Source organism: Primulina huaijiensis, chromosome 15, assembly GCF_012295235.1.
Source record: "Primulina huaijiensis isolate GDHJ02 chromosome 15, ASM1229523v2, whole genome shotgun sequence".
NCBI classification, from domain to species: domain Eukaryota; kingdom Viridiplantae; phylum Streptophyta; class Magnoliopsida; order Lamiales; family Gesneriaceae; genus Primulina; species Primulina huaijiensis.
Genome location: NC_133320.1, coordinates 1,216,882 through 1,230,600, shown reverse-complemented (window position 1 = coordinate 1,230,600; position 13,719 = coordinate 1,216,882). Strand labels below are relative to the sequence as shown.

The window sequence follows — 13,719 nt, the reverse complement described above, 5'->3', positions numbered from 1 at the left end:
ATATGTGTTTTACTACACATATTTATTTGATTGATATTATTTTAAAATTTTATTTAACATAAAATTATTAATCATCAATATTAATTTTCAGATTAACCATTCTGATATAAACTAACTATGTATAATATCTATTCTAAAAAAGAAGAAAGTTAACAAAATTCGCAAGGAGTTAAAAGTTACCAAAAATAAAATTGATATTTAACTTAATAACAAGTTTAGGGGTTTTATTTTAACAGCATTATGATAATTTAGTTAATTAATAGAATTTTATTTGACAATAGCTATATGCACTTCATTTAAATATATTGGGATTTTCGTTTTAGTAATATTCACTATTCTATTAATTATTTTTTTTCCATTGTGAATAATATTTGGATGAAAAATATCTTTGTTAATTTCATAGAGCTGTCATTATGTTATAATCACGCGAATTAAAAAATGTTATATAAATAAATGAATATATTTGATTTATCGTTATCATGTATTTTTATTTATTGTGTTTTGATATATTTAGATTAATAAATACTCATAAACAATATGTTATTCAAACGATTTTAAAAATTATCTAAATCTCGTTATTATATTTTTCATTATTAGTCACCTACGTGCATCGCACGTAATCATTCCTAGTTTAATAAAATATATTAGTTTCTCTTTTCATCTTTCAACATTATAGATCAATAAACATTATAATTCTTGTTACATTCATCTACATGAAAAGTTGAAAGAATTTCATTGTTAACAAAAAAAATATTTTGAAATTACGACACATTTCACTTGCTCGATCCAATATAGTCTTTGTGTTCAATAAAAAAAAATTTATATTGGAATAAATAATTTAGTTGATTAAGAGTGTGTTTGGATTAAGGTATTTAAGCATATTTATTAACAACTACCATATACTCCAAAATCATTCAAAAATAGGTAATTTCACTGGATTCCATCCATAAAATGCAACTTAAAATAGTAGATTTGTTTTTAAATTAAAATTGGTAGCTACTAAAAACCCCTTGAAAGGAATTATTTTATTTTTTTTAAAAAAAAGTCCTTGAAAGGAATTTTAATAAATCAATCACTTCGTATAAAATAAAATAACTAAATCAATGACTAATAGTTTTTAGAGTGGGTCTCTTGTGAGACTGTCTCACGAATCTTTATCTATGGACGAGAATCCTACCGATATTCACAATAAAAAGTAATACTCTTAGTATAAAAAATAATATTTTTTCATGAATGACCCAAATAAGAGATCTGTCTCACAAAATATGATCCGTGAGACTTCTAGACAAGTTTTTGCCAAATTTGTAACTGTTATTTCGATTTTAAATTTTTGTTCTAAAAACACTGCATTTATGAAAGTATTAACAATATACATTCGCCAGTGGGGAAAAAACAAAGACAGAATATAAAGAAATAGAAGAACAAAAACCTGCAAGACAGGCCCTCCAGATTTTAGTAATTTAATTTGTTTGATTGATGGTCAATGCATTGCGATTTTCTTCACAAAAAAAAAACAAAAAGCCTCTTCGAACCCTAGTTTTGTTGTCCAGAAATCAAGAATTTCGGTATTAATTTATAGGAATCAAGAAATAGTTATTTGATATGGAAATCGATCATAAGGAGTATCAATTGAGATGCCAACTTCGAGGCCACGAAGACGATGTAATATTTTCACGTTTTACTTCTTTTATTTTTACATTTTTTATTATTTTTGTGTTAGCTTGCTTGTTACCAACCTATCAGTTCTTGTTACGAGTTTAATTAGGAAATTTGATTGAGCGCTCCATTTTTTAGTGAACTTGAGTTGGATTAAGTATTTAGTTTGACGATAAATTGCTCGTTTCCTCTTTCTTGAGTCCTGTCAATTATTTATTTTCAATGTCCAATTATGATAATTGAATTGTTTCCTGGCATTCTTGTCGTTGGCACCATCTTCAGTCCATCCTAATGTTAAGAAAAAATTGTTTCTTGCAATACTAGTTTGAATATTTGTCATTTATTTTTTTGGCTAGTGGTGATTTGCTTATGTTTGGCTTAATCAAAGGCTCGTAGAGAAAAGTTTATCCTTTTTAAGAATATAAAAAAAAATGCAATTGCGTAGTTTTTCAATCCAGAATCTAATGCCCAGTTATAGTACTGGGTTAACTTACTGAAGAGTGAGCATTTTTTAGGTGTGAGTTGATATACTGAATTTGTGATATGCAGGCTCGTGGGATTTGCGTATGTGGCGATATGGGTATAGCCACTTCTTCAAGGGACAAAACCGTTCGTTTCTGGACACCGGATGGGTCAAATAAGCGTGAGTTCATCATGTCAAAAATATTGTTAGGCCATACTAGTTTTGTTGGCCCTTTGGCTTGGATCTCACCAAATGAGGAGTTTCCGGAGGGCAGGATTGTATCAGGAGGAATGGATACTCTTGTCCTGGTGTGGGATTTGGCCAATGGGGAGAAATTTGAGACTCTTAAGGGTCATAAATTGCAAGTCACTGGAATTGCATTGGATGGGCAAGATATTGTCTCAACGTCAGTTGATTGGTATGTCATATATCTATTCTCTATGATGGTTTTTGTTTATAGTTGGATGATCTATAAAGATGAGAAGTCTTTATCTTAACTCTGTATGAGCACTGTCATTATTTTATTTAATATTATGTCTCATCAAATTCAAGTTCTGGTTACACAAACTTCTAATGTGATGTTACTACCTCAAATTTCACTGCTCCTATTAATTCTGTCCCTTTCTTATATTTTTCTGACATGCAAAAAGGTGGCTTTGAAGATGCTTTATGATGAAGGATGGATAATCTGGCCTGTAAAAAAAAAATACTTTTTAAGCCTGCTTGTGAACAATTATGTTACCACATCTGTGCAGACCAGGTCATACAGACGATTGTACTTTTTCAGATTAGCAATTGATACCGTGCTCGAATGATTGTGCTGTGATCAATTTGACCAATAAATGTCATAATTCAAAATGCATGCGCATTGATGGTTAGTTGTGGCTGGTACTCAATTGTTAGTCACTAAATATCCCTATTGTCGGATTATATGCTGGTGATCAGTAGGGCCATTGATTTGTCATGATATTTGTTCTATCTCAGTTCTGAAATTCTTCTGTTTATAGTTTCTATTGAAACTAGTGCTCCTAACTTGGACCATTCAACTTTTTATTGTTTATGGAGACAAGAATATATCCTATTTCTGATGCTCACAGATAAAATGTGTTTCTCATTTTCTGATTTTTCTCTTTTGTGATGGCTTCAATTTAGTATGTTGAGCCGCTGGAGGAGGGGTAAACAGGTTGAGGTATGGGAAGCTCACAAGGCACCAATTCAGGCAGTTATTAAGTTGCCTTCAGGGGAGCTTGTAACAGGTGTATGCTGTAATTCAAACTTTTTGCCTCATTTTTTAGTTCATCATTGTCTAATCTTCAGTTCCAAATATATTCTTTTCATGTTTCATTAAGAATTTAAATTTTCTTCAAATTGATGTACTAACCCCTTTGGCCTGATCATAATAAAAATTAGTTGAAATCTTTTGGTGGTTTGGAGACTCTGTGAATAAACAATTACTGGGTTTTCTCCATGAGATTTTCTCAGGGTTCTTCATTCCATGCAAGTGATATGAAGAACGCGAAAGTGTCCATATTTTGACTTATATTAAAACATCCATTATCTGTTTTCTGGATCTAGCTTTAGAATCACGAAAATGTCTCGTTCAGTCTAAGAGCAAAAGAATTAAAATATGGCTACAAATTTGAGGATCGGCTACAGATATTGTTCAATAAATTAAATTTCAATTACTTCTGCTTTAATCCAGGTTCAAGTGATATGACCTTGAAGCGTTGGAAAGAAAAGTCTTGTACACATACCTTTCGTGGACATACAGGTCTTTCTTTTTCCCTCGTTTACTATCTATGACTTTTCGCTCCTCTTTTTATACATGCTCCCGAAAAATTGACGCTCTAAGTCTCTAACATCTTATACATTGGATGTGAATGTAAGTTCATGACCATGGGTAGATATGCCTTTGTCTTCTTCTACTCTTGTCCCACAGTTTAGGTGGACAATGGTTTTCTTTATTCTTTTATTTCATGAATTGACTGCATGTGAATCTATTTTATGCAGTTTTTTTCACAGATGAAAACATTTGCTTTTCTTTATTCCTTTTTATATAGTGGTTATTTCGGGAATTGGCCGCATGTGAATCTGTTTTATGCAGTTTTTTCCCAGATGAAAACATTTGCTTTTCTTTATTCCTTTTTATATAGTGGTTATTTCTGGAATTGGCCGCATGTGAATCTGTTTTATGCAGTTTTTTCGCTGATGAAAACAAGGACTTAATCATTGTCTACATTTATGTTCCATTATAATTTATATGGACTACATGGATTTACCTAATTGAAGGGATTAAACCATGAAGGCATAACATGATTCACATTTAAGTTTAGTTGTCTTGTTCTCAGTGCCAAGAAGCGTATCATACACGCTAGCAAATATTTGGATGTAGTAGTTAAGGAAAACAAACAAGCTTTAGCTTCTCCTTAGAGAATGTATCCTACATAATATAACTGTGTGTGGATTTACTAGATGTATTCATTCTTCTGACGTGAATACTAAAACTTTGGTGTTTTACAGATACGGTTAGAGGATTAGCTGTTATGCCAGGTTTAGGAATACTTTCGGCATCTCATGATGGGTGAGATTTTACTTTCTTTTGGTGTTAGGCATGTCCTCCACTTTAAGTTACAGCTAAGTGATGTGCTTGCTATTAAATATGTGTGTAAGATTGTCTGAAGTTTAGTTTTGTGATAATTGTGAATAATGAATCTTTTTTTTTCATTTGAAATCATTGCACTTGAACATCTAATATTTCTCGTCTCTGGTATATTTTTTTAATAGTAATGAATTTGTAAATTACCTAATTTCTTTTATTGCTCATTGTCAAGCCAACTATTGATGAAACCCCTTCCACAAGAAGGTTTTGTACTGAGAAATTGGGCCTACATAGATGGGTTAATCAATGTGTGCTTCTATAGCTGTATGCACTTTTACGCACTCATGTAGCTTAAAATACAGAATATAGCAAGTTCATAAAAGCGCACAAACAATTCAAGTGAAGCCTAATGTCTAGTTTGAACTGTGCACTTTGAGCTCAAGCATGATAAGCCTAGTCATTTTATGCTTGAGAAGGACTTGGCCTCAACACTGCTCTTTAACTCAAAATTGAGTTCTTGTTTGAGCAAAATTGAAGAAGGGGAATTTGATGGAGTGTCGTGTTACTCCAGAAATCACTTGAGGCCCGTCGTAGATTGTTCTCTATTTATGTAGAATAGTGAGTGAAGAACAATATGTTTACACTATCTCAATAGATGAAAAGAAAACACAAGTATATGTGTGATTGAAGCTTTGTGGACCAAAGAGGCATATGCTCCTTGGTGTTTTGTTTTGATTCTCCCTTTTGATGTGGAAATTAAGTTTTCTCGACTTTTTTGCTATCTAAATTCTTGTTGTTCATTGCAGTTCCATCAGGCTATGGGCAGTTAGCGGAGAACATCTGATGGAGATGGTTGGTCACACATCTATAGTCTATTCTGTTGATGCTCATGCTTCTGGGCTTATAGTCAGTGGTAGCGAGGATTGCTCAGCAAAGATATGGAAAGGTTACCTCCTCTTGTCATTTATCGAGACCACGGTTAAATATTTGTTGGATTTGACTTTCTTTTTTCTAATGATTCTTGTGCATTTGAGATTATTTACCAATTTCTTTGCAGTCATTATACCTGGTTAAATCAACCAGGGTTTTGTTCATAATCCTTTAGAAAATATAATTTATAGCAACAATCGAATTTCAAATTCTCTGACTGATCAAATATTAGCTTATATGTGTATTACTTCTCCAGGAGGACATGTAAATAATTCTTTAGTGATGAATAGTGGAAATTTTTGGTGACCAGAATTTCTCTCCTATGTACTGTTTTTGTGACATAAAGAAAATTTCATGAACTGGATTGAGCTTTTTTGGTTGCAGCTATATTAATGGAAGCATCTAAGTTCTGAAGCTCCCTTAGGCATCATATTCTACCACACAATTATGATTTTTATTCTGTTTTGAAAGATCTAATGCAGTTATCTGAAGTTGTTTGTTTTCTACATGAAAACCATGTTTGTGCAGATGGTGTTTGCGTCCAAAGCATTGAGCATCCTGGTTGTGTTTGGGATGCCAAGTTCTTGGAAAATGGCGATGTTGTGACAGCTTGTTCTGATGGCATTGTTCGTATATGGACTTCTGATCATGATAAGTTTGCTGATACTGTGGAACTTGATTCATTTGCCAGTCAAGTCTCCCAGTACAAGCTCAGTAGGTAATGCACCACGTGTTCTTGTTAATTTTCTTGAGTTCATTGTTCTGTTTATTTTTAAGTTGGATAACTGGAAGTTGATTGTCGTGACTGATAACTATTAAACACTGGGATAGTCATGTTTCAAGATCATCATTATGGATGATACATAGATTTTCGTTGAAAGATGCTATTTTTTAGCTTCTCATTGGTTTGGTTTTCTGATAATTTTTTATTTTGCATCAGGAAAAGAGTTGGGGGACTGAAATTACAAGATCTGCCTGGACGTGATGCATTAAAAATTCCAGGTATGAGTTGCAAAGTAACTTTCTTCTCGTCAATTTGTCAGCTAGTTTAGCAACAACTAGAAAGTTTCAGACACATTAAACATGCCGACTGTTTCAATTCTATGATTATCAGGAAATAGGGATGGGCAGACAAAGGTCGTTCGAGAAGGAGACAATGGTGTGGCTTATGCGTGGAATATGAGTGAGCAGAGGTGGGATAAGGTATGAGTCCAGCACATTCATGCCCTTGCTCATTTACTCCCCTGGTTCACTACAAGAAAAACATGTTCCTCTTTAATTTACCTCTTTAGATGGTTGGACACCACACCCATGTGCCCTTTGTTTTGTCTTTGCCCTGGGGCCATCATTTTGTAATGTTTTATTTCCTTTCTTGAAGTTTATTTTATAAAAAAAAATTGTTGATGTCTTCTTGATGGTTTATACATCATAACCGAATCTCGGCATCTAGGCACTTTGTGACCGAGATTTGTATGATTAGTCGACCTGAATTTATTTTGTCACTGGCAATGCATTTTGGATTAGGATTATGCATCAGTAAAGTTCTGTTCAAAGCATGTAATTATGTGTACAATCCAGCTTTTATCTTGTTTATCTCTTATTGTTTGTTTTTAAAGTTCATTTTTGTGATATCTAGATTGGTGAAGTGGTTGACGGACCTGGTGATAATACGAATCGCCCTCTGCTTGATGGAATTCAATACGATTATGGTTAGCCTTTTCTTTCTTAATTCACCTTTTCATGTGTGTGTTCCATTTGACTTCCAGTGACATTTTGAACTATCTTCAGTATTCGACGTCGACATTGGAGATGGTGGCCGTATGCGTAAATTGCCATACAATAGTGCAGGTATTTTTCTATTTTCATGGAAGTCTTTTGAGAACTGTACGAGCCACTTTTTAGCTCCATTTCGTTAAAATCATGCTCGTAGCCTCGTACAGGTGTATCTAAGTATAATACAAGATTAATCATTCTTGCACGTATTATGACTTGATTGTTCCTTCTGATGATTTTCTTCCATTAGGAAATATAATTTACCAAATATATTGCCTTGCACTATTAGCCTGTCTTTCATGCTGTTGTAAGCAATGACCAACTTACAGATGATCCATATGCTGCGGCTGATAAGTGGCTTCTCAAGGAAGATTTACCTCTTTCTTTCCGGCAACAAATTGTCGAGTTTATTCTGCAAAATACAAGGCAAAAGGATTTTACCCTTGATCCATCTTTTCGAGACCCTTACACTGGCTGTGAGTTAAACATTCATCAGCTCACGACTATCCAGAACTTAGTTTTTTACATGCCCACTTAGTTATATGTTTTCCCTTCTCATTTTAATACTTCAGCCAGTGCTTATATACCAGGAGCACCATCTAAAGTGTCAGGTAACTTTCATTGTCGACTTTACTTTCTATTTTTCATGAACTGTATTTTTATTTATAGAGAGATTGTGACTATTGCTTGAATAATTGCAGATGTTTTATCAAGGCCTTCTTACAAGCACATTCCGAAAGTAATTTTCTAGCATCTACGCCTTCATTTTGTTGTTGAATTTTCTGCTCTTGGCTTCCATGTATGTTTCTTCATTAATATGTTACCTCCTAGTCCTATTTATGTAGCAGACTAATCTTCACTTCTTCTTTTTTATGATAATGGAAGACTCAGTTTGTTGCCAAGATTTTTTCGTTCTGTATTCGTGCAAACACAGTGAGCCACTTAATGAGATCATAAATGTTGATTTGATGGCATCAGAAGGGTGTTAAGTTTTTTTTTTACCCGACGGATGATATTATCTTGATGGGTATTGTATGGGAATTGATGGTGTACTGTAACTTGGTAGAAAATGTGTAATAAAAAGATGAATAGATGAATGTTAATTTTGGTTGATCAAGAACTACATGTAGGGAGAAAGAGAGATACATAGAACTAGAACACCCATAATTCCTATTTTTTTCTTATCTTCGGTCTCTATTATTTAGAGCGAAGCCAACATTTGATTTCATTAAAGTACCTTAAGAGTTCTACTTAATTCTTGAATTTATATAAGTTACAAATTTTTCGACAAACTATAGTAATTTGGGACTTGGGAATTTGGCCATTAAGTGGTGGGATCTACTTGGATGGGCCAACTCAGGGTTCCCCATCTCTACCTATTGTGAGCTGTTTTGTTTTTAATTTTTCTCTGAACATGTATCATGTGCTACACGCATGACAGAATTCTCTCATTGATGTATAATAGTTGTTGAACACTATAGTTTAGAGATTATACTGCTGGTTCTTTTTCTCTATTATGCTGTACAATATAGATGTCACTTGCCTTTCTAGTATTTTGAAGTTTTAACAAATTAATCGAGGACAGAAGTTATTCTGTCATCCAGAAAGGAATGCTTGTATTTGACACTGCTCAGTTTGATGGAATCCTCAAAAAAATGTCAGAGTTTAACAATACAATGCTGTCTGACCCGGTAAAATGCTTGCTCTCTGTTTTATTTAATTTTGGATGTTTATTTATCCTTGTAATAATGATATTTGTAAAATAGTCATATTTTCTCATATTTTCCTTTTTATTAAATGATTTATGTTCACTGAGATTAGAAATGTTGTACAACCCATTATTTTTCTTACTCGTTAAATGTTGGTGGTGAAAGCATTTTGTTCTGTTGGTTCTATGTAAATTTTTGCATGACTTGTATATGTGTCACTCTTTTCAGAAGGCGAGTACACATTTGAAACTGAATGAGGGTGATCTCCAGCGATTGAATGCCATTGTTAAAATTTTGAAGGACACCTCACACTATCACAGCAGTAGATTTGCAGATGTTGACATTGCGTTATTGCTGAAGTTGTTAAAGACGTGGCCACTTGACATACTATTTCCCGGTAACTGTAGTTAGATTATTAATTATAATCGTTTTCAATTGCACATGCAATTATCTTTCCTTTTGTGTTAGTATATCATAGGAATCGCTGAGGAGTGAGGAAACACTATTATTAATTGTATCTTCGTGGCGGTTTTTATGCCATTTATGTCAGTTCTCGTATCCATTTAAGATTGAGACAGAGAACCAGAATTAATTTATATCATACAATTTTTTTTTAAGCAAAAAATTCATTGGCATAGAGTTTATTTACAGCATGGACACGATATTTTCTGTTGGCAGGGAATTGTTGATGTGAAAAATAAATTAACAGAAAACTTGAAATTTTATTTGGCGGGGTTATAAACAATCTTCTATTTGTTTTGGTTTATCTAATGCTTATTTTCAGTTATCCACGTCTTTTTTAATCCGACAAGCCTATAAATTAGCTTATTATCACATCTAAAGGACAGACTTCGTTTTCTCTCTCTACTTTCTCTGCCCTCGTGTCTCGTAAGTTATAGCCACCTTATTGCACCATTTATGTCGCCGTTCTCTCTGGTTTACTCCTCTTTTCCTCCCCTGTTCTACTGCTCCATTCTCTCCTTCTAATTCTACATCAATTTAACTGACGAAATTTTAAGGATATTGTTTTATCTTGACCTGAGGCATTTAAAATCACAACCATCATCTATCACGTTAGCACTTTTTTACTTGATGAAAATACTTCTGTCACTTCTACTCTAATGGCGGTAAAAAAAAGGTATTTATGGATTACAAGTTTAGCTACATTGATATCTTTATATAGTTCGCAGAATCTTCTCTTACAAATCATTAATTATATATCCACCGGTTCGATTGGCTGTGATGGAACTTGGAAGTGACCCTACTTGAACTACTCAGATCCAATGTTGTGGTGTTTTGGTAACTTTCCCTTATGTTGCTTGCAGCCATTGATGTTGTGAGGATGATTGTGCTGCATCCTGATGGAGCGACTAAGATTATCCAGCAATCAAAGGATGGCAATGGTAATTAGATTTCCTTCCAACATTTTTTTGTTTGTTTTCATAACCTTGATTGTTCAGTGAACAAGTTTTTACTGTGATACTTGGAGAAAGATGCCTGTGTCTTGTCTCTTGATTTGGACCTTCATTTTGTCTTTTTATGTTGCGGCCCATGAATTTATTGTAAACTGATATTGAATACTCATCTATCCTCAGATGTTATTGTCGAATTGATCAAGAAGGTTACTTCAAGTCCACTCCCCTCAACTTTACTGACCAGCCTTCGTGCAGTGACTAATCTTTTCAAAAGTTCATGTTATCATGGATGGTTACAAATACATCGAGCAGAGGTTAGTTTCTCTGGATATATGTGGCAAATGCCGTAAAAAAATATATGATGAAAGTTTAATGGGATCTTGTGTTTTAAATGTTGTAACAGTAGACCATTATTATATTCTAGCCTATTATTTATTCTTGGTTGGTTAGTCTAATCGAATACTTCTTCGTTATATTTATTTTGTAGATTCTTGATGCTTTCTCAAGTTGTTGGTTGTCTGCTAACAAGAACGTGCAATTATCTTATGCAACATTGTTACTCAAGTAAGTAGTTGACTGGGGATGACTGATGTTTGTCAAGTTATTAGCCCTATGATTACCATAAATTTTTTTTATCCTAGATCTTTTATTCGTCTTTTCCTTAAACAATGGCTTTATTCATTTGTTTCCCTGGTCGTTATTTGCACTTTTTTGCCCTCTTCAGCTATTCTGTTCTTTTGATTGAGATGAAGGATGAGGTAGGGCAGTCTCAAGTTCTGTCTGCTGCGTTGGAGGTATAATTTGTAGACAATGTTTTTTAAAGAATAAAAGACGGACACCCTTTTCCTCTCAAGGGTGACGTCAATATATCATCAAACTGATGGTGTTAAAGTATTAATAATTCACCTGTGATTTCTACCTTTTTATCTCCTGAAGATGGCAGAAGAGGAAACTGTCGATTCTGATTCAAGATTCCGGGCTTTGGTGGCCATTGGCTCACTGGTATGATATATAACACTGCAACACTTCCCATAAATGGAAATACCATTATTAAGTCATGTATTCCATGTCTTAAAAAAGGCAATTCCCTTGCACTCATTATAATATTTTGATGCGTGGACAAAGTTTTCTGTCGAGGACTCAGCCCCAAGTTTGATATGTATTCTAATGCGCCCAAGTCTTGGAGTCACCCTTGTATGCATGTAATTTTTTCTGGTACATATCCCCGGCATTGAATTTGTTATGGCATCTCAAAAAATTTCACTTTAATATGGCTTCTTAAAATATGTTTAGATAGACAACTTGCTGATGTAATGTACTTGGTTAATGGACCTATAATGATGTTGATAAATATATGGTAACATTGACTGACATTGAACTACATAGTTTGCAATGGCAATTATACTATAATACTTGTATCATTAATCGTTTGTTTGGCTTCCAAATTTTTCATTATTATGATACATTATTTCTTATTTTTCTATAACAGATACTTGAAGGCTTAGTGAAAAAAGTGGCATTGGATTTTGATGTTCTCGGTGTTGCCAGAGCTGCAAAAGTTTCTAAAGAAACTAAGATAGCTGAGGTTGGAGCTGACATAGAACTGGTGGCAAGACAGGGTTGAATCTGTGTTTCCTGGACCCTGTAAAACCAATTGGCCCGCTTTAGCAAATTTTCTTCAGTTCAATGTGGAAGACGAAATGGGTCATTGAAAAGTTGTTCATTTGCGTAGTTTCAAAGTTTTATTTTGTTTCCAGAATGACACCAAAAGCGAGACACTTGAAAAAATGTACACACCCGGAAATGTGTAGGCCATATTTAGTAATATTTTCTGACATGCTTCTGCATCAGGAAATATATCAGTTTTCTGTGAAAATCTCTTGCTTTGGGTTCTTTCGCGGGAAAAATTATAGAACACTGAAATAAGCTTCGCATCATCTTGAGTTTTTTCCCTATATTATTGGATTGGACGACCATGGAAAATGAAAGTAATGCATTCATAATTTGTTTATTTTTTGTTTGAAACAAAAATTAGAATGTAAATAGGTTTTCGATTTGTGAAACTTTCATGCGATTTTCATCTGTTTTTCTTCAATATTTATAAACTTCGTATGATCTACAATATTGGTTTTTAGTTGATGGAATACATTTAGCTATTTTAAAATTCTGAATTTGAATTAAAAAATGAATAATAATAATAATCATTTATAACAAACAAGTTAATAAAAAAACAAGAATATTAATAATAATAATAATAATAATAACTATAATAAATTATTAATATTAATAAATTAACAACTATTATAATAGTAAATAACACATGAACGAATCGAATAAAAAAAATTAATCAAAAACCAAATATCTTAAACAGAATTCGAATCAATTATTATAATCGATAAACAAACTAACGGAGTTGTCAGAAAAATTATATTATAATTTTTGTTTACAAATTGAATTTAATAATGTATTGAAAAATAAATTTATTTGGTTTGAATGACTTCTTACAAAAAAAAAAATTAACTGGCAACAAGTTTGAATAAACTAATCGATTTTTTTTTAAAAAAATAAAATCAAACCAGATGTTCGAATGAAATGGTTATTTCAGCTTTAATAGAAATCGTACTCACTCCCAATTTCACAAATATTATTTAATTGTTTTTAATAATTGTTATTCGTATTATTATTTTTAGTTTATTAAGTATTAATAAATATAATATATAATTGATTTATTTGCTATATATGTAAATTGATAATAGTATTCTAAAAAATTTAAAGTTTCATATTTATTAACAATAAAAAATTTTAAAGAAGGACCCGCGGTCTCAGCTCCCGGTTATTTTAAATTATTTGTATGATTAAAATAAAAATATGATGTGTGTTGCACGTGGATGACATTTTTATGTCGACGTAGTTGGTTTTTTTTTTAATTTCATCTAATATTTTAGATGAATACTCATCTATTGTACGTCTTTGAATCTTGATGACCAAAATAGAGTTTCTCATACCTTATAATGTTTTCAACAAAAAAATTATTGAACATAATTATAATTAAAAAAAATATAACACAAATATGGTATAATGTTAGTTGTTACATTTATTGTGTATTCCAGTTAAAACAAGATTACAAAAAGTTGCTCCTAAGAGATGTCGGAGTTAATGAAATAGGTGGGTCCT

The 13,719-nt window shown here is 32.6% G+C and overlaps 1 protein-coding gene across 2 annotated transcripts; it reads left to right on the top strand.

The window, feature by feature from the left end:
- Positions 1-1,395: 1,395 nt before the first annotated feature.
- On the top strand, positions 1,396-12,183 carry LOC140960161 (uncharacterized). 2 transcript variants are annotated; one of them, XM_073418312.1, is made up of 22 exons: positions 1,396-1,662; positions 2,206-2,537; positions 3,272-3,375; positions 3,822-3,890; positions 4,640-4,700; positions 5,525-5,664; positions 6,177-6,366; positions 6,589-6,650; positions 6,763-6,851; positions 7,285-7,357; positions 7,437-7,496; positions 7,751-7,897; positions 7,994-8,032; positions 8,123-8,160; positions 9,026-9,112; positions 9,362-9,527; positions 10,456-10,533; positions 10,726-10,859; positions 11,033-11,109; positions 11,270-11,339; positions 11,482-11,547; positions 12,035-12,183. In XM_073418312.1, the coding sequence occupies exons 1-22, from the start codon at positions 1,603-1,605 to the stop codon at positions 12,167-12,169; spliced, it is 2,277 nt and encodes a 758-aa protein (XP_073274413.1). In that variant the 5' UTR covers positions 1,396-1,602; the 3' UTR covers positions 12,170-12,183. The 2 variants fall into 2 exon arrangements, with proteins under 2 accessions (XP_073274413.1, XP_073274412.1); XM_073418311.1 differs by having other exon boundaries at positions 9,359-9,527.
- The last annotated feature ends 1,536 nt before the right edge of the window (positions 12,184-13,719 follow it).

Coding starts and splice junctions, on each gene's coding strand:
- LOC140960161 (XM_073418311.1), top strand. CDS start 1,603: ATGGAAATCGATCATAAGGAGTATCAATTGAGATGCCAACTTCGAGGC. Junction 6,651..6,762: donor TGATGCATTAAAAATTCCAG/GTATGAGTTGCA, acceptor TATGATTATCAG/GAAATAGGGATGGGCAGACA. Junction 7,358..7,436: donor TGGAATTCAATACGATTATG/GTTAGCCTTTTC, acceptor AACTATCTTCAG/TATTCGACGTCGACATTGGA.